This window comes from Drosophila willistoni (genome assembly GCF_018902025.1).
Source record: "Drosophila willistoni isolate 14030-0811.24 chromosome XR unlocalized genomic scaffold, UCI_dwil_1.1 Seg105, whole genome shotgun sequence".
Classification (NCBI taxonomy): domain Eukaryota; kingdom Metazoa; phylum Arthropoda; class Insecta; order Diptera; family Drosophilidae; genus Drosophila; species Drosophila willistoni.
In genome coordinates, this window is record NW_025814054.1 from 2,943,703 (window position 1) to 2,964,265 (window position 20,563).

General features: G+C 39.4%; 1 protein-coding gene across 1 annotated transcript; it reads right to left on the bottom strand.

Moving 5' to 3' along the window:
• Positions 1-606: 606 nt before the first annotated feature.
• On the bottom strand, positions 607-18,392 carry LOC6646149 (trichohyalin). Its single transcript, XM_047011737.1, has 6 exons — positions 18,184-18,392; positions 12,563-12,734; positions 12,097-12,228; positions 1,625-5,643; positions 995-1,544; positions 607-930 (listed from the first exon to the last, which is right to left on the bottom strand). Exons 1-6 carry the CDS (start codon positions 18,286-18,288, stop codon positions 860-862), a joined length of 5,049 nt encoding a protein of 1,682 aa, XP_046867693.1. The 5' UTR covers positions 18,289-18,392; the 3' UTR covers positions 607-859.
• Positions 18,393-20,563: the final 2,171 nt, after the last annotated feature.

A 20,563-nucleotide genomic window follows, 5' to 3' on the forward strand; every position in this document is an offset into this window, starting at 1 on the left:
TTTTTTGTGTTATCATTTTAATATACTTTTTATATTTGTTTTTATTATTTTTTTTTTGCCTTCTGACTTTGAGAAAATCCGCACGAGAATATCGTTCGGACTATAATTACATTCACATTGATGAGATATTATAATGGAATTGGAATTATATAATATAAATAAGGCCCTATATGGATGAATTGAAGACACATTTACATTTTTTACTTATTTACAAATAAAAAAAGTTAAACGATTAAAATGCATTGCTGTTTTTTTTTTTCTTTCTTCCTTTAGTTTTTGTTTTTTTTTTCTTTTCGTTTTTAGAGTTTCATTTTGCCTGGCCAATAATTTTGTTCAATTTTTTAATATTTATTAATATATATATATATATTTAAAAAAAAAAAATCTATACTAATAAAAGATTTCTCAGGATCTTTTGAGAGGGCATGGGGGTGGGGAAGGGGGTTGTGTTGGACTGGGTGGGGCGGGGGGGGTCGATAAATAAATAAATAATAAATAAATAAATAAATAGTTGTGATGTAAGCAGCAAATAAATAGTGTCAAACGCTCAATTGACAAAATCGCTGGATCAAAGGGGGCAACTGATGACATATACATATATACATATCTATATATATATATATATATCTAACAGATTTGCATCTGCCCTTTGCTAGCAAGTTGGCCAATGGGCGTGCCAATAAATAATTCAATTGAGGATTGTTCATTGTTTCTGTGTTGACATCCTCAAAAGGCAGTTTTAGGAGTTAGAGTCGTCAGGATCGACAGTGTATATAGCATGATGATCATGATAGTGATTATTATGTGTGTGTGTGTGTGTGAGTGTTTCGTGTGTCTGTGTGTCTGTGTGTGTGGGTGTCTACCAGAGAGGCATGGGACGTTGCCGAGCCAAATAAGTAGGCAAACTGGCAGCCGTGGGCGCTGGGCAACCTGAAATGATTAATTTTATGATTAGATTTCAAGGATCTGGAATGGTGTTAGTGTCTCTACTTACGGCAAACGGCGCAGGTCTGCTCATCGGTGCCATCACCGCAGCCATCTCGTCCGGAGCACACAATGGCCGTGGATCGGCACAAACCGTTGCTACAACGATGCGGACAATAGGCGTCCGCCTCCCGTCTGCCGCCATTCAAGAGGCCACCAGCCTCAATTAGTCGCATAAAGAGATTGGGCATGGCCCGGGAGCCACACAAATGTGGAGGCTCATCGCTGCCATCTTTGCAGGAGACAATCGCATTGCAGTACTCATACTCGGGCAGGCATTCACCGCTCTTGCAGCGGAACGTGTGCTCGGGACAGGTGTTGCCGCCACGGAGAGTGCCATCGCAGCCGAGCTCATCCTCGCCATGGGGACACTGTTTGCGGCCATCGCAGAGGGCGGCCCGTGAGATGCAGCGACCACTGCGCTCGCACCGGAATGATTCCTGGGGACAGGTCTGATTGAGGCGGGCATTGTGCGAGCATTCCTCATCGGAGTCGTCATTACAATCGGCACGACCGTCGCAGACAAAGAACCACGAGATGCAAACACCACTGGAACGACACTGCACATGGAGATAGATAGAAGAGAAGAGTCAAACTAAAGTGTCAATAGGTAGAAAGAGAGAGAGAGAGATGGACTCACCTGGAAGGTTCCTGGACTGCAACCCGTTTGCTTGGCACTGCATTGGTTGCCTTCCGCCTCGCCGCTGGCCGCACAATCACAGACTCCACGTCCATTGCAGATGGTATGAGGATCAGCCAATTGACATTGGCGATCGGTCGAGCAGGGCAGACCCAAGGAGATGGCCTCCAAACCCAATTCCACACGTTTGCGCAATTCCGAACCGGGCTTGGAACCCATCACGGTAGGTGCCAACGAAGAGCTTATTGCTATTGGCTCGGGTGTGGCTTCCTCATCGGTCCAACTGGTCATTAATGGCTTCAGTGTGGTGACTATCGGTGCAGCGGGTTCCATAAGGGTGACGCGACTAGCCAAGCCCAGCATTGTCTGTGTGGTTATCTCTACTATATCAGCTGGATTGGGAGTGGCCTCTTCTTCGTGCTGTTGATCATGATGATGATGAACGATGTTATCGTTTTCTAATCCTTCAATATGATTGTTATCAATCTCCAATGTGGTTGATTCTACAATTAGATTATCCGATTCCAATTCCTGCAGACGTATGGCATTTGAGTGATCCGAGAGATCGAAAGGTAACTCCTCAGGTGAGAGAGTATGATCCTCTTCTTCTACATTGGCTAACTCTGTGGCTACTTCACTTTGCTGTTCCTCTTCATCTTCCTTTTCATGCTCTTCCTGCTGTTCCTGTGCCTGTTCTGGTTTGTTTTCGTCCTCGACTGGAACTTCTGGAATTTCATCATCATTTGAAGGCAAGGGAGTGGTAGCGTCTTCCTCTTCGTATTCAACCTCATCCTTCTCCTGCTGCTGCTGCTGCTGCTGTTCGTGATGGGATTGTTCCTGGAGCTGGAGCTGTTCTTCAGCATGATCATGGGTTTCATCAGCCTCGGCCAGGAGATCAAGCAAAGCAGGCATTTGTGCTGGCACTTCATCTTCCTCTTCCTCTTCCTTCTTCTCTTCCTCCTCTTGTTCCTCCTCCTTTACCTTCTCCGCGTCATCGTTGTGTTGGTCGTTGTTAGTGTTCTCCTGGTGCATTGGCACTGTCTGAGATGGTTGCTCACCAAATGGCACCGGGGGCACAGTGCTATCGCCCTCCAACATCAGATCACTTAGGATATCTGCAATGCTATCGCTTTCCTTGAAATTATCCTGATCCTCGTGCTCTTCACTCACAATGGCGCTGGGTGCCTCAACGTTCTCGGAAGCGGCTGTAGCTTCGGTAGCAGCTGCTGCTGTCTCTTCTACCTCATCATTGGCCACTGATTCCTCTACCGGGGCAGCATCTGTAGACGATTCGCTTGCTTCCTGTAAATGTTCCTCGGTTTTTTCATCTTCTTCTGTTTGCGGTTCTTCGATCTTTTCATCTTCGACCTGATCTAATTGTTCCTTCTTTTCATCTTCTTTTGGCTCTTCGTGTTCCTTTTCTTCATGAATCTGTTCTACTTGAGGAAGTTCTTCTTTTTTCAATTCGCTTGGCTCCTCTTCTTTTTCCTCTTCGATTGTGCTCAGTTGGGCCTCCGCTCGCTTCTTATCCTCTTCCTGGGCTAGTTCCTGCAAATGCTCTATGCTCGTGTAATCCTGTTCGGCTTCGACTATCTGCTCAATCTCCTGCTCCGGTTGCAGCTTGTCTTCAAATTCTTCCACCTGCTCATCAACAGCTGCAAATGGTGTTTCATCCGCATCTTTTATCTCTTCCGGCTTCTCTTGGTTGTCATCCACATTTGGTTCAGCGCCATGTATGATATTATCAATTTCATCTTTCTCGCCACTTTCACTGGTCGCTGGTGCGCTGGTGACAACTTCTTCGGCTTCCACTTCATCGGCCTTAACCACTTGCTGGGGAGCATCTGTGGTTAGCTCGGCAGCGGCGGCATCTTCATCATTATGATGATGATGATCAGTCTCAGTTTCTGTGACAGCCTCAGTGGTTTCCTGCTCTAGTTGATCTGCTTCAGTTTTAATTGGACTTAAGTCAGCAGCACCTTCATCAGCAGCAGCATTGTCAACTGGTACCGTATCCTCCAACTGCTCCTTCTCCTCTTCCTCTACCTCTGTCTCTACCTCCTTCTCTGTCTCTGTCTCTGGCTCAGTCTCTGATTCGGATTCCGTCTCCTCCTTCTCGGCCTGGGGCTGTACAATTGCTTCCGACACTTCGGGCGTTTTAATTGCATTTGCATTTTCCTCATTCACCGCCTTCTCTGGCTGCTCCTCCTCCACCTCCTGTAACTTAGGCTCCTCCTCAACATCAACATCAGTTTCGGTCTCAGTCTCAGTCTCTGCCTCTGCCTCTGCCTCTGTCTTCTTTTCATCTTGTTCGTTATGAAGATTGGCAACTTCTGGTTGCGATTCTGTTGCGGTGGCAGCTTCAGCATCAACTGGCGCCAATTCATCATCATTTGTTGGGTATGTCAATTGTTCGTGCTCCGCTTCGGTGATTGCCTCCACTTGTTCCGCCTCTGCTTCTGCTTCCACTTGCTGTGTCTCTGTCTCTGGCTCCACCTCTGTCTCTGGTTCCGTCTCAGGCTGTGTCTCTGTTTCTGTTTCTGTTTCAGTCTCTGCCTCTGCCTCTGCCTCTTGTTGCTTGATTTGTTGTGGCTCTGTTGTGGCATCTATTTCAACCTGATCATCTACATGAATTTCTTCAGCTAGTGAAGGAACTGGAATTGGCTCTTGCTCTTGCACTTGCTCTTGCTCTGGTTTTAATTGATTGGCTTCATTTAAATCATCTTCGTCACTTGTCGGCTTGATGTCGGCGCTTTGTTCTGCCTCATCGATTTCAGTGGCGGTCACTTGCTGATGCTCCTGCTCCTGCACCGGCTGCTGCTCCTCGTTTGCCTCAATTTCTGCAGCTTCAGTTGCTGCCAGGCTAGCCTCGGTTTCTTCGGGCTCTTCTGTTCTGGTTGGTGGCTGTGGCATTTCATCATCGCCAGAAGACTGGGCATGCTCCTCTTCTGCCTCCTCTTCCTGCTGCTCAATGTTTGACACCTTAGTCACACTTTCAATTTCTCCAACATTTTCATTCACGGGTATCAATTCATCATTAACAACAGCCGTCTCCGGTTCCCGCTCTCCATCTTCATGCTCCTTTTCGTTTTCTTGCTCATCTTCAAGTTGATAGTTCTGGGTGGTTGCCTCCAACACTTCGTCTTGATGTTGTTGTTGTTGTTGATGATGGTGCTCCTCCTCTTCGTAATCAAATTTCATGGTATCATCTGACCCAGAAGCTTCCTCAACAACTTCCTCATTGACCTCCTCTTCGGCATGGGTGGATGGAGGCTTGTCATGAGTTTCGGGTTTGTTTTCATTTTCCTCGACATATTCCTCATCAATTTTATAAGGATAATCATCTGTGGGTGCCGTTTCGGTCTCCGATTCGACAGCCTCCGCATTTTCAGTGGGCAGCACATCGGCGGGAGTGAGCAACTGTTGACTGCCCGTGGTTGTTTGTGGCAACGATTCTGGGATCTTCTCTGACATGGGCTTGATTAGATTCTCCTCCTCCAATTGCTGCTGTTGGGTCAATTCGGTCTCTTCGTGGGCCATATCAATGGCAATGGCTTCTGTTTCCAATTTCTCACCATTATCCAAGTCATTGATTTCTGGTCGCAATTTGCTAGACTCACTATCATCTTCTTCAAGAGTTTGTTCTTCCACGCTAGCTGGTAGTTCATCTTCCAATATGAAGGTTGATTCTGGGGCAGATGTTGCTCTGGTTGTTGTTGTTGTTGTTGTTGTTGTGGGCGTTGGTGTTGTTGTGGTTGTTGTTGTTCTTGGCGTTGTGGTGGTCTTTCGTGTTGTTGTCGTAGTCGTTGTGGTGGATGTGGTGCTTGCCTTCTCAACCGTTGGCTGCTGCTCATCGATTTCATCTGCCGCCTGGGCTATACATAGACCACCCACCATTTTGGCTGGCGCAGTGCATTGGCAACGTCCAAACAGATTTGGTATTAAAAAATCGCAATGGGTGCGGCTATCAAACATTTGACAATGGGCATGGCTATAACAAACAGCTCCAGGATGGGCAGCTGAAAGTACAAACGGAAGAAATGATTGTAAGCAAAAAGAATTAGTTTAGCCTGTGAGGGTAGTAAGACGAGTTGGTAAACTTGGTAATTCTCATGAGATTTTGCCGCTCTGTTCGGCACTGTGATCTGCTTTATTAAACTAACCGTAAAACCAAGCACCAAATGCATATTAAAAACTCATCATCATCATCATCATGAACATCATTGTTGTTTCTGCCAATGTTTTACCCGCCTTCGACTTGCCTAATAACCGTCAATAAAGTCAACTGCATCAACGCATGTAGAAGAAGATGACGTCGTCTTCATCGTCGTCTTTTACTTCTTCTTCTTCTTCTTCTTATTCTTTAACCATTCTCATTCTGCATTCTGTATTCTGCATTCAGCAGCATTCCCGTTCCTCATCAGCATTCCACTCACCCATAACTGGCAAGCAACGCCACCTGCGTGTCTACTTCATCTGCCATTGACTGTCTGTCCTCTCTATCTCTCTCTCTCTCTTTCCCTCTATCTCTGGTTTTTTTTTTCTGGAATCTCAGCTAGTCTCTGACCCACTTTCCGGACGAGCTGCTGCTGCTGCTGCTGCTGCTGCTGCTCCTCAGCCTCAACTTGTTTTCACTTGTTTCGTTATTTTGGCCACTGGCAATGCGGCGACATGCCATTACCATTAGCCACAACTGCAACTACTTCCCCATTTGTTGCCCCACCACCACCAACAGTACCACCACTATCACCACCTGGCTAGTTGCTACTGCACCTGCAGCTGCACTTGCAATCGTCTTGCCTCCTCAACTGCCTCGACGCCGTCGCCGTCACCGCCGCCGCCGCCCTTAGGGCAATGTCTGGCAAAAGACTTAAGTTATTTTTTCCTTCAAGTCTAGAGAGTTAACCGCTCCAATTTAAATTATGCCTGCACGTTGCCTTTGATTCATTCGCTCACAGTTAATGTGAGTTGGCAATTTGAAGTTACAATTTCTCACTCACTTTAATTAATGTCTTTTCCTTGATACTTTAGTTGAAATATTTACAATTACTCAACTAGAACAAATTGTAATTGAGCCATAACATAACATAATTGAACTATTTCTGCTTAATTAAATATCAATTTTCTTAAAGAGGATTTCGAGTTCAGCATGGAATAGTTAGTAATTTTAATATAAAAGAATGTTTTATTAAACCTAGTCATAAAATTCTTAGCAACTCGCTAAGGAATTTCGCATATCTGAAAGGGTAAAAAGTCCAACAAATAACAAGAATTCAGCAAGTCGGCATATCAAAAAAGGTTTTCTTCTTTTATTATTATTATTATTATTATTAGAGTTGCCGGCATTTTGGCATTGCATTTGGCCATATACAATGGGGCATATGGCAGGTCTATCTCTCTTTCTCTCTCTCATAAACCGGTTCAACTCACAAAAATCCCAAAAAAAGGCATATAAAAGGCAGGCAAAACGTGGCGTATACTTAACTAAACCTGACACTGACACTGGCAAACGGGCAATGGCAATGGCAATGGCAATGGAGGCAACCTCCATCTATTGGCCATTTCCAAATGCGAGTAGCTTCAATCGGAAACGTGTCTAGCTGCTGCAGTTTGACACCAATATATGAAATGGTAGATGAAGTGTAAAAAGGAGATAGATAGAGAGAAGGAGAAAAGTAGAAAGAGCAAAAGCAAGAATTCAATTCAATGCAATCCATGTGAATTATACACTCAAAACGATAACTATTTAATATTAATTTTTTGTTGTTCCAATGATTCTTTGAAATTTCAGTCTCATTAGAGTTTCTTCAAGTGTAGAGGCAGTGGCAGAGATCTTTCACTTTTATAGAACACATGCAATTGAACAAAAGGCCACCCTGCTCGATGCCTCTGGGGGCTGAAGCCTGGTGATCGATCTCTCTCTCCCGCTCTCTCTCTCTCTCTCTCTCGTGGTCACCCATTGAGCTGGTGTGACAGGTTGCACGACTGCAGCGGGTAACCCACTTCGATTACCAAAGCGGAGCGCGTGTGAAAATGCTTTGTTGTATGTGCCACAGTTGGTGGTTGGTTTGGTAGATCGGTGGGTCGGTCGGTTGACTGGTTGACTTGTTGTCTGGCGTTGTGTTGGTGGCTCTCGCATCATAAACAATAATTTCATCAAAATCAACATAAATTAAATTTTAGCTTCCGCAGCGGAATCGCAATATCTATGTCAACTAGGCACGCACAGGCTCCCAGAGATGTTGAGATTTTTTCTATACTTGTAGATACATTTGTATCTAAAGATCTAAGTGTGGCATTGAGCGCATTCCTTGTGGCTTTAATAAGTCCATTTATCTCTATCTTAGTCTATCTCTCTCTCTCTCTCTCTCTTGGCAGCTTTCGTTAGACGGCAGCAAACTTGATTTTTAATTTATTTAATGTAATTTGCATTTTTTGGCCAGGCCATTTGATTGACTTGTCTGGATATTTTCTCAGCCATCAAGATGCTTTTTGGCGGAAGTTCCAAAAAACAAATAAAAGAAAAGAGAGACTGAGACACAGAAACAGAGAGAGAGAGAGAGAGAGATAGACGTTCCACATAATTTGCATGCAATTTCAAATTTGCCGCAATTTCCACTTTGAAAATGGCCATTCAAAAAGAAAATTTTCCTGCTTCTGACTGCCGCAAATTAACACAGTTTGTTTCGGTTTTTGGTTTGGTCGTTTTTCGGTTTTTTTGGGTCATGCGAAATGAAATGGAATGTGTCGCAATGGAAAGTGTTTTTTATTTGTTAGGTTTTTTTTTTGTTTGTGTTTGCGGCTTAGTTGGGTGGCCTAAAGAGATTTTTTGGTTTCAAACAAAAGCCAAAAGCTTAAATTATTCATGTGGGTTTTGCTCTTTTTTTTTTTTTGCTTCCTTCTTTCTTTTTGCTTTGTGTGTTTTTTTTCTTTTCTTTTTTGTTGAGTGTTTTGGGAAGAAAGCAAAACTAAGATCTCGGAAATGATATAAAATTATAATGGCAACAAAATTAATCTATGCAATATTTACCCAAATTTATAGGTTTAATCATTTCCCCTAAGTTATATCATTTTGGACTAATTTTGTTTTGTTGTTAGCCCCCCCCCCCCTCCTCTTGCTGGCCGGTCATCTCCTTCTATGAATAACAAATGAATACGTAATTTATGAATCACAATTCATTCAGCTGACTTTTTGTGAGAATCCATTCTGTCTATCCTATAGATTCTTCTTTCTTAGTTTTAGATTGTTTAATTTGATTTTTGGCTTATCTTATCATTCTCATTATCGAAATTTTACATGATACAAACGTTTATCTTTAGTTACTCTACTTCTTTTACAATTATTCATCTTTCTTGTGTATTTTATCCTCATTTCAATTGTTACTCAGATTTACAAATATTATTCGCTATTTACCCTCTTCTAAATGCATCTTATCATCACTTTGCACTTCATGACCAACTCCAACTCTAACTTCATTTCCATATCCATTTCCCTCTTCATCTCCAGCATCATCTCTTATCCATTGACTTCACTTTTGCTGCAAATATCTCTCGATTGGAGAGTTCGTTTACATTCAACTTCTCTGTTCTATGTTTGTTTGTTGCCTTCAATGTGGGGGGGAGGGGGGGGGGGCAAAGGGGGCTTTTGAGTGGTAGAGACTATTGGATCATTATCTGCATTTGCTGCATATGTTGGCATACTTTTTTTTGCCCCCCTCCGCTCACCTATTTGAATTTATGAAAATGAGCACGAAGATGCCAAGCGGAGGAGTTGATGGAGGAGGAGGAGATGGAGGTGGAGCAGGAGCCAACATTGTCATATGTTAGCATAACTCATAAAGATCGCAGAATGAAGGTGGCTCGTTAAAACAAAAAAAAAAAAAAAAAACAAAACAAAACAACAAGAAGAGAAAAAAGCACTAAAAAAGAGCAACAACCATGCGAAAGGCGGCTTTAAAGCCAATCCCGGAATGGGCTTGTCGTTTGTTGTATGTTGTTGTTTTTGCTGTTGGGTTAAGGTGCATGGGAAACTGGAACAAGTGGCAACAGCCGCACAAGCGAAAGCCTGCCACCAAGTTAAACCTACCAACAACAAAAATCTGGCACAACACTTGCTGACCCAGGCAAGACAGAGACAACGCGACAGAAAGAACGAGATAGAGAGAGAGAGAAGTGAACGTACTGAGGCCGTGCCCAATTTCAATCCCAATTCCCAATTCCCCCCCAAAAAAAAAAAAAAAATTGTTTACAAAACATTTTTGTCAACCTCCTCCTCATCTTGGCTAACATGGCAGAATTTTTCTGTTTACCCTGTCCTGCTTCTTCTTCGTCTTCTTTGCTAATTGGACTTTCTTCCTGGACTTTCTCAAAAGCTCGAGCATAATCAGTGCAATTTAATTACAAGTCGGAATGGAGTCGAGGCGACTCGAGGCAATTAGCCATGTAAAGTAGTAGTAGCCCCAGAGAAAGAGAGAGAGAGAGAGGGAGATAGAGAGAGAGAGACAGAGAACAACATATTTCATTCAGATACAAATCACCAAATAAAGCAGAAGAAGCTTAGCTAAAAGGATTTTTGGTTTGTCTCGCTGGTGAAAGGTTCTTTTTGGGCTTTCTTTGTCAGTGTCTCTGTTTCTTTATATTGTCTTCTCTGTCTCTCTCTCTCTCTCTCTCTCTGTGTGTGTGTGTGAGTGTGTTTTTGGTGAAAGTATCTTTTTATGCAGCCACCACAGTTGTTGCACTTGTCGCATTTGTTGCCTGGTTTTGTTTTATATATACACACATATGCTTAAAATTAATTTTAATTAAATATTGCAGTCAGTGTCAGATGACAGCTGTTTGCCTCATGCCACGCCCACTTTGGACACAGAAAGTTCTATATATGATAGATATATGTATGTATATAATTAAGTCGCCGACGAACGAGAACATCAGCAGCAGCAGCAGCAGCAACAACAATAACAACAACAACAGGTGAACGGCAATGACACGAAATGTTGCAGTTGCATACAGCTTGGCACATCTTGCCACAGCTTGCGTTTTGCCTCATGTCCAATGGCCATAGCCAAATCGTGTTCTCACTGTTCATTGCTCTCCTTTGATCGTGCTAACCAGCACAACAAGCAAATAAATGGCTAGGCGAGGGCGGGTGAGGGGAGGGAAGTTAGGCAGTTGCCTGGGGCCAGTCACTGTCCTCTTATCTACCACTTGTTGCCACTTGGGCGTAACCAGGCTCAACTTAACTAATACAAAGAATTATACAAAACTTTCCATTAAATTAAAGCAAAACTAAGTAATTTTTATCTGTTTTCATAATTTGCCAATTTTGCCAACATTACAATTTTAAGGAAATTCTTAAATCAAAGAATGAATCTTTAAAAGTTTGATATATTACTTATCATGGACTGCATTTCTCTTTATACTTCTATATATGCATATAGAAATCAAATGTTGTATCATCGTATTAAAAACTTTCTTAGAAATTTATAAAAATCTTCTAAGTGGACTCAGATGACATAAATTTTTTAGTATGTTCACAGATACACCAAAGAATTAACACCAATAAGTTATGACACGGAAGGGGCGCAAATACATGCATAAGTCCCTTAGTTCAAACAGTTAATCAGTTAGTCATTCATTCAAACAAATAAACAAACAAACAAACAAACAAACAAACATATGCTACATATATGTATATACCTATTAGCAACATCGTTTCCCCATTTCCGAAAAGAAACTCTTTTAGTCCAAGATCTTAAACATTTACATTTTTTTTTTCTTTTTTTTGTTGCGTTGCGTTTCGTTTAGTTGTTGTTGTTGGTAGGAAACTTGTTTGCCCAGTTCTTGGAAAATTAACCAATTATGCGTATAATTAGTGACACGATTGTGACTGAATGAATGAGAGATCTCTTGAGTGAACGAGAACCTAACATATATATGAATGTATGTATGTTTGTATCTCTCATGGTTGGGTATCTCTTGGGTTATTGTTATTGTTATGCTTATGTTAATTGTTCAAGTCAAGTGATGCAGCGGCAAACGAAAAGGAAAATTGTTATAAAAGTGTTAACGAACAACAAAAACACACACGCACACACCATATACCATACACCATACAGACACAGACAGGGGGGGGGGGGGGGAAGAGGCATTGCGTGTCATACCACAAAATGATAAGGCAATCTTTAGAGGTTCAAGAATTTATTGCAATTTGCCAAACACCAAATGATATTATTAAGGTTTATTTTTTTTCTCTCTCTCTCTTCTTTCTTTTGTTTTTTTGCTTTTTTTGTAATGTGCAATTAACTTTGAGAATGCCATCATGCTACAGAGAGATAGGATATATAGTAGTAATAGTAGTTGTAGTTATATAGTAGGTTAGGGCCAAAACAGTTGGCCAAGATTGAATGTGGATGTTGTTGTTGTTGTTGTTGTTGTTGGTGGTGCTAGTGCTTGAGCTTGCAGATGATACTTACGACCCAGACATGTATGTTTGCGGAATTGCAAGAATCCCTCGACGCATCGGCAGGCCCCATCCAAGCAGCTGCTGTTGGCCACCTTCATTGAGCATTGCTCACTCAGTTGGCAATCACCGCCCAGCAATTGAGCTGCAACGAGAAGGGAGAAGAGAAGAGGAGAAAGATGGATTTTTAGATGGTTTTTCTTTTTTTTTTTTGTATTTTTCGGAATGCATTTAACGGTTCTTTCTCTTTGTGTATTTACTGTAGATAAACACAGAGACACACATTCTGTTTGACTCTGTTTGACTCTCTTTTCGGATTTGGGTTTGGTTTGTTTGTTGGTTTGTTAGTTCGTTTGTTTGTTTGTCTGTCCATCTGTCTGTCTGTCTGTCTGTCTGTCTGTTGGTTCTTCTTCTGCTTTTTCTTTCTTTGTGGGTTAATTCAATATGGATATTGCCTAGTTAGTTTGGTTTGTACTTACATGACAAACATCTTTGGTTATCCAATTGTACAAAATATGGCGCACACTCGCAATAGCCTTCCGATGAACAACTGCTGCCCTTTATGAAGTCTGTACAATCCATATCATGCTGACATCTATCACCCAATTGAAGCGATTGCGAACTATGCAGCAATGTGAAAATGCTTAAAATCTGTAAAGAAAGAAAACAAGTTTAGAGAAATCAATTATTAGTATGTGGTTAAAATTTATGTAAGTTCTTTTTAAAATCTTTATTCAAATTAAAAGGATTTCTAGAATATTTTCTTGTAGCTTAGCTCAAAGTCAACTGGAAAAGTCTTTTTTTATGTCTTATAACTGTAACTAAATTTTAATGACTCAATCTTAAGCATTTGTTTTCATAAATAAAAAGGATATTTAAATTTCTGTTTCATTCTCCTTATGTTTTTAGCATGCACGAATCCAGGAGGGTAGTCTGGGGACAACCCCCGAAATGTCAGTAATTCGAATAAATAGTTACTTCTTTTTGCCCCTTGATACCCTCAACTGGTGACTCTTCGAAGTGGTCTAGCAATCGAAAATTACTAACAAGGGGAACTTCAGGTATGCGAATCACCGATTTAGATGAATTTTGGATATGTTGTAGAATACCCAATCCTTTGAAGCTTTGTGAAATATTTCGGCGCACTATTCTATATTTTCCTAATAAATCGCGTTTAAAGCTATAGCTTCGGTGAGTTTTAAGTAAAACGACGAGTGGCGACGTCAAGCAAAGTCAAGCAACCCGAAAATAATTTATGGATCCGTCCATGAGTTATCATATGATTAACTAGCAGCCTGTGCTAAAACTGTTTTTATGGGTGGAATCTAATTTAATTTTACTTATAAAGCACTTAAATTGATTAAATTATTAAAGCACAAAACACGTCCTAATTATACAGGATTTATAAATTTAAAAAAGGATCACAAATAAAGTTAAATTTGTTGTAATTCTCAAATGGTTTGGTATCCTATGGTTCTTAAATAATTGTTTTTTAGAAATAAGACTTAAATGTTTCCTGTTTCCATGGTTCATTTACCTGAAAATCTTCTCTAGATTTCTTTAAATTTTATGAAAATTCAAAAAGAATCGAAATTAGAATTATGTAAGTTAAACATTGGCTATAAAATTGTAGCTCTAACTATATAAGAAATATACTAATTGACAATGTCTTTAATACAAAAACATTGCAATATTCCTAAACATCAAATGCATTTAAATGTATTTAAGAAACTTTTATAAACAATTTCTTCTTTTCAAAAAAAGTGCTATATATAGTAAATAATACTAACTAAAATACAATATGAAAAGGACTATTTCAAGTACATAAAGTTAATACTTCAATTTAGAAACCATACGGGTAATCTAATAGTCTAACACACTCACATAAGGTAGAGTTATAATCATATGCTTAGCCGATCTAAGTAATAACAATTAAGCATCTAATGTTGAGCTCATCTCTTAGAAGTTAGTTGGGCTAAACTACTGCAAATAGCTGACCAGATTAGCATAAAATTTGCTTATATCATGCAACATACATATATACATATTTAAATATCTATGTATGGGTAAGTATGTATTATTCTAACAGAGAATTTGCTAACAAATTTGCTAGCAAATGGGTTTCATCTAATTGTTGAAATACACGTTAGAGCCGTTAGCTTATGCCAAGCCAAAACGCTAAAGCCATAAACCACGAAACAAGCCAAGCCAAGCCAAGCCAAGCTAAGACAACCCAACTGTAATTAATTTTGTAGACGTAAGTTTTTGATCCATCTGCAAGTTGTGTGTATCTCTGGTATCTGTATCTGTATCTAAATCTTTTGCCTACACGTTTTCTGAATGAAAGAAAGATCTCATGTACGTTGTTGTTGTTGTTGTTGTTGTTGGTGGCTTTTGTTACGAGAGAATGAGAGAGAAAGATAAGAGACGATACGTTATAGATATGGGAAAAATATATACCTAAACGACCCAAAGCCAATGCCAAACTAAAGTTGTAAAACAAAATTAACAGTTGCCTGAACACACATAGACGCCCATTTCTCTACTACTCATGTTATCCCCATAAGAGACGACTATAATTAAAAAAAATAAAAACCTAAAACCAAGTTAAAACAAAAGGCAAGGGTTTTACTTGTATCTTCATGGCAGTCGTCTCCCATTTCTCAGTTGTTCTCTCTGCTTCTATTTTGCAGTTAGAGCCAGGCTTTGGTCTTTGGCTAATAAATAAAGGTAAGAATAGAGTGCAATGTACTTTTCGCCACACGCCATTAATTATGGCCGCGTCTTGGATTACCTCACCCGAAAAAAAAAAAAAAACAAAAAAAAAAAACCAACACACACAGCAACAAACAAAAGAGTTAGATAACTGGGTAAGTAGCAAAGAACGGTACTGCTTCCTCTCTACCTTTTTCTCTCTTTCTCTCTATCTCTGTCTCTGGTGAGATGGTGAAAATTTGTTGATGCATTAAATCCAATGATGACATAAAGTTAACACACTTGCAGATCAAGATCGAATCGGATTTCGTATTGAATCTCGAATCTCGATTCTCCAGGATATGTTCAGAACAAACTAACGAGCCAAACACGCAAGTTTTCAATTACTAAACAAATTGAACAAGTTAAGACATTAACTAAGAAACAGTTAGCTAGTTAGTTAGATAGTTGCTTCGACAGTTAGACAGTTGCCTGAAATTGTCGTGGGTTGCCTCTTGGCCAACTGATGCGTGTCATTACAGAGTTAGAGGGGAGAAGTGACCATCGTAAATGCAACATTGTCTTATACAATTTCTTAATAACAATTATCTTGAGCATTGAATATCCTGGTCAAACAGGATACATACATATATACAACTAAACTGTCTTTAAGACAAGAGAGAAATACATTGTTTAATAAACATTTTAATTTAATTTAAAACAAAACAAAACAAAAATTGTGTTCAATCTAGTTTGGTTCTTACTTTTTATTACGATTTTGTGACCTACATAAATTTATGGTTATTTATTTTATTTAAAATTCTCATATAGAATATACCTAAGTATTATCTTTTATCGATTTACAATTAGTTAGAGAGTCTTTTCTTTCATACCGACCATAATATCAAGTCAAAAGATATTATAAAAGACATTCGACAAATTTCTCTGTATACAATACAATTTGATTTCCAATTTGCCAATCGGTTGTTGGCATTTGAAATCATAACGAAAACACTCAAACAAACCATAAGAGGAACAACAACAACAACAACAACATCAAGTGGGCATTAGAATTAGAAAGAATATAAAACGAAACCGGCAGCAGCTGTGCCACTGGCAATGGCAAAGATCCGATCCGATCCGATAGGATCGGATTGTCGGCATCAATAAAATGTCAATAAAAATTGTTTAATTATGCTTTCAAGTGGCTTTCTGAGCACGAGAGTGACTGTATGACTGAGAGGCTGCTTTAGAGAGATTGTTTAGTGATTGTTATTGCCGCTTGCCGCTTGTTGCCTGCTTTTGCTTTGGGATATGTGGCAGGTTGACCCAATAAAGCAAGAATCAACAACAAAACGAGAATAAGACAACAACAACAACAACAAACAATAACTCGAAGCGAAAACAGTCATACAAAGTTACTTTCGTTTGGCCATTTATGAAAACGAAAAAAAAAAACTTAAGTCAACTTTAACTGCCCAAAAACAATTTGCCAAAAAGAGGCGGAACATTACTGATGACCAAAATTTAGCCAATAGCTATAGTCCCAGTGCCAGAGCAAGTCGCAGAACCAGACCGTCTGGTGATTTGTCAGTCTAGAAGTCTGCGCCTAAGCCTAGGCCTAAGTAATTCATCTTGCCGCAAGAGCAACAACAACAATAACAACAACAACATGGAAGAAAAACCACTAGCCATTCATCAAGAAGAAGTGCATTCCGAGAAGCGCTAATGAAGCATTGCATCTTCCTCCTTCGCTACACTCAAAGAAAAAAAAAAAAAAAGCAAAACTCTATAAGCGATAATTGTTTAACATATACTGAATGAAATGTAACAAAAATTAATGTAGAAAATTCACTTTAAACAATATAAGAGTTTATTTTAAGACTAAAATGCTTTTAAACGTAGGAAATACTTTGCTTAACATAATAAAAATGGATATCTATTTGAAACAAGGCAAAAATACAAAAAAAAATTGATAATAATTGATTTTTATTGGTTATTGTTTTAACAAATTCGTAGTCAAATTGGTTTCGAATCGATTTCCTATTTCGTTCTAATAGAATTGCTTCAAATCGTTAAAAAAAAATACAAGAAATTATTTTGTTACGTAGTGTTTTGTTTCTTTTCCATGTTTTACAAATTACATTTGTTTACACGGTTTTATTTTCTTTCTCTCTCTAATTCTCTCTTTTTGTCTCTCTTGAGTTTTTTTTTATGTTATTTAATGATCGGCGGGCGCCAGACTGTCTAGTGACCTTTACCCTTAGACAAATGTAAACTGCAGGTGAAGAGGAAAAGAGTGAAGAACAGGCGAGACCAAAACGAAACGAAACAAACGACCAAGAAAGAGAGAGAGAGAGCAAGGTACAAAAGTTAAAAAGCCAAATGGCAAAAAGCCTAACCAAAATGCTTGAAAGAAAACAAAAAAAAAAAAAAAACCCCCCAGAATCTAACAACGAACATTGAAAAAGGAAATTCTTTTCTAGTCAGTTTACTTTAATTGAAATACTATAAAGGAAAAAAAGAAGAAAAAGGAAAAGGAGAAGACGAAAAACTTACTAGTATTTTCCCATAGTAAAAAAAGAAGAAAAAAAATACAACTAAGATAAAGTACACGGGCAATGAAATTTTATGAATGCCATCATTCAAAACGTACAAGAACAGGGTTCCCAGTTAAGGGGAATTCAAATGGACGGCTCTGCAACAGTGTGTGCCAGGGCGAGGGGAACACCAAATGAAAAAAAATTGAAATAGAAATAGAAAAAAAACTCCCACCTTCTTTATTAGATTAATGCTGGCTGCGACCTCCCACTGTTTGAACATTAACAAGAACGAACGAGCGAACGAACGAACGAATGAATGAACATCATCATCATCATCATGAGCATCACATCGACTCAACGCCTATGGAACCCCACCCCAGCCCCCCTTTAGCACCATGCCCATTTATCATCTACAATTTGACCTAATGGCCGACTTCACAGCTCTTTTCACAACTGAAATAGAAATGGAAACAGCTACGGCCCACACCAACACCAACAACAATACAACAAGAAGAAGAAGAAAAAGACAAAAAAAAAAACACACTTCAAAACGACTTCAAATATAAACCGAAAAATGTGCCAAAAAAAAATGTGAAAAAATGTTTATGAATCTTTCTTTTTCATTGTTTAAATGCGAGCATTAATAATGGTCAAGCAGCAAGTGACAAACATTTTACTTTTCTTTTTTTTTTATCACATTTATCTACGTTTCTTTCTTACTTTTTGGTTTATTTTTTGCTTGCTTGTTTTGTGTGTGTTTTTTTTATGTGGAGCAATTTGAAATTGGCCACGCCCCAAATGACTTATAAAAATGTGGGCAAAAAATATATATATAGTTTGGAAAAAAAGAATTCATGACTTACCGCTAAGAGGGGCTTAACCGTTGAACTGGAACTGCGTTTCATTGCGTATGCAGCCGCTGCCGCTGCCGGCGTTGACGCAGCTGTCGTCGAAGACGTCGCTGTCATGGCGCCTAACCAAGATGCTGGGCCCCAACTGTAGTTCTTCTTCTTCTTGCTTGAGATATATGTAATCTCTCGACGATATTGTTGTAGTTTTTTTTTTTAATGATTTTTTTTTATATATTTGTAAGCATGTGTGTATCAGTGTGTGTGTGTGTGTGTGTGAAGGTTTTAACCCTTTGAACTTTTGCGTAGACCATAAGAAAAACAAAAACAAAAAAAAACGAAACGAAATAAAATAAAATAAAAATAAACCCAAAGGAAATGTGCTCAACAATATCATAAAAAGAAAGAAAAAGAAAAAAAAAACAAAAGAATAGTTACCAAAAAAAAAAAAAAGCAATAATAATAATAGTAATAATTTTTAAGTCTTTTTTACGATTTTGCAGTTATATGCTCACGGCTGTCTCACCCTCTTTATCTCTTTTTGTCCCTAACTCCATCCCTAACTGGTTCACCCAATAGCGAGAACTCTTTCTCTCACGCCACACTTGAAATGCCATAGGAAAAACGAAAGACTTAGGCAACAAACTTGGTAATTTAACACCTAAAACCAAGACAAGTTATTTTTTTTATTTTTTTGTATTCCTGTTCTTTGTTTATATGTATATTTAGAGTTGCTATTTTCACTTGCTACATCCCCTTCGCAGATAAAAAAAACACCCTACTGCCCGCACTTCCCTTGTTCCCTCTGCTTTGTGTGGCTTCTATGTATGCATTTCATTCTATACCCTGTAAATTACGTTGAGCAATTAGCAAATTAAACAATTTAATCAATTTGGTATGTAAAGTTTACTCCAGTTTCAAAATGATCTAGATTATATCTTATTATCAATATCTAATTACATGTTACTGAATAGAGCGGCGCCATAGCCAGAGTTCTAAAGGGTATTTTAAAGTCGTCACTATGATTTGCTAGCGGCATTTGTGTTTCATATAATTTTGTTTTTCTTTTTTTTTTGTTCATAAAATTTCATTTTATTGCAATGTATGGAGTCCGCCGACTGACTAGCCACACAGAGGCAGAGACAGCAGAAGGTCTAAGCTTGTTACCGTTAGAATTTAGCTGGGAGCATTCTATTTTTTTTTTTTTTTTTTTATAACTTAATAAAAAATGAGAGAGAAAAGGAAAGAAGGGAACGAGTAGGTGAAGCAGATGACGACGACAACAACAACAACGACAACAGCAGCCAACTCAAAAGTGGCTAGTGGCCTTAAGTCTATCTGTCTATAGGTCTCCGTCCGTGGCTAAGGCCGAAAGTTCAATTTTTGTTGGTTAGTTTTTTGGTTGGCGAGAGAAAAAACAAAAAGAAATAATCATACGTGGGTATATAATAAAAATTAGTCAAACGAAGAACTTAAAATCTTCAACTTTAACTTGCCATTTAAGTGTTCTATGCTAATTTCAAATTATAGCGCCCGAAAGTCACGTTTTTTATGGTGAGAGAATGATGATTATTTGCCTTTATGTTGGGGTCAAAGGGTACATTCAGGTGGTGGCGGCGGTGGTGTGTTTCAATTTATGGACGAAGACAGACAAAAAGAATAAGTTTTTGACCTAGTCTTAAGGACTGTCACCGCAAGAACAAAAAGAAGAAGCAGAAGAGGAAGAAGAAGAACCACATGATGATGATCGAAACGATCAAGGCAAAGAAAAAAAAAACACAAAAAAAAAAGGTTTTAGTTTTTCAAGTGTTGAGCTGTGTGCAAACCGCAAAGAACGGTGGGCGGGGCAAAGGCAAAGAGGGGGGTTGGCTGGCTGGCTGGCTTTAGAACAGTTCAGTTCTGGGGTTTTTTTTTTTTGCTTTTGCGGTCGCTGGGTCGTCTTAGTCGCCGTCGTCGTCATCAATGCAAGCAACAAAACCAACTTTGTCTAGTGTCTACTGACTTCTTCTACTGATTCTTCTTCTTCTACTACGGCTGCTGCTGCTCACTGGCTTTAAAATGAAAAAAAAAACAGCGCGATTTTTGCACCGTTATAGAACCCAATATGGCGGCAACAGCCACAAAACTTCGAATAGTTAAAAAGACAACGACAACAACAACAACAACAACGAGAGGCGGCGGTGGCGGCGAAGGAGGACACTGATGGGGAAGAGTAAAGCGAGAGATGCCATTGAGGTAGAGCCATCCAGATGCCGGGGATGAGCAAGAGGAGCGCAGAACAGGGCAGAGAGAGAGTGAGAGATAGAGAGAGAGAAAGAAAGAGAATTGGTAAAACCAAACACACATGTGCTTGGACTGGCTTGTGACTTGGGGGCTTGGGGCATCTGCATCTTTA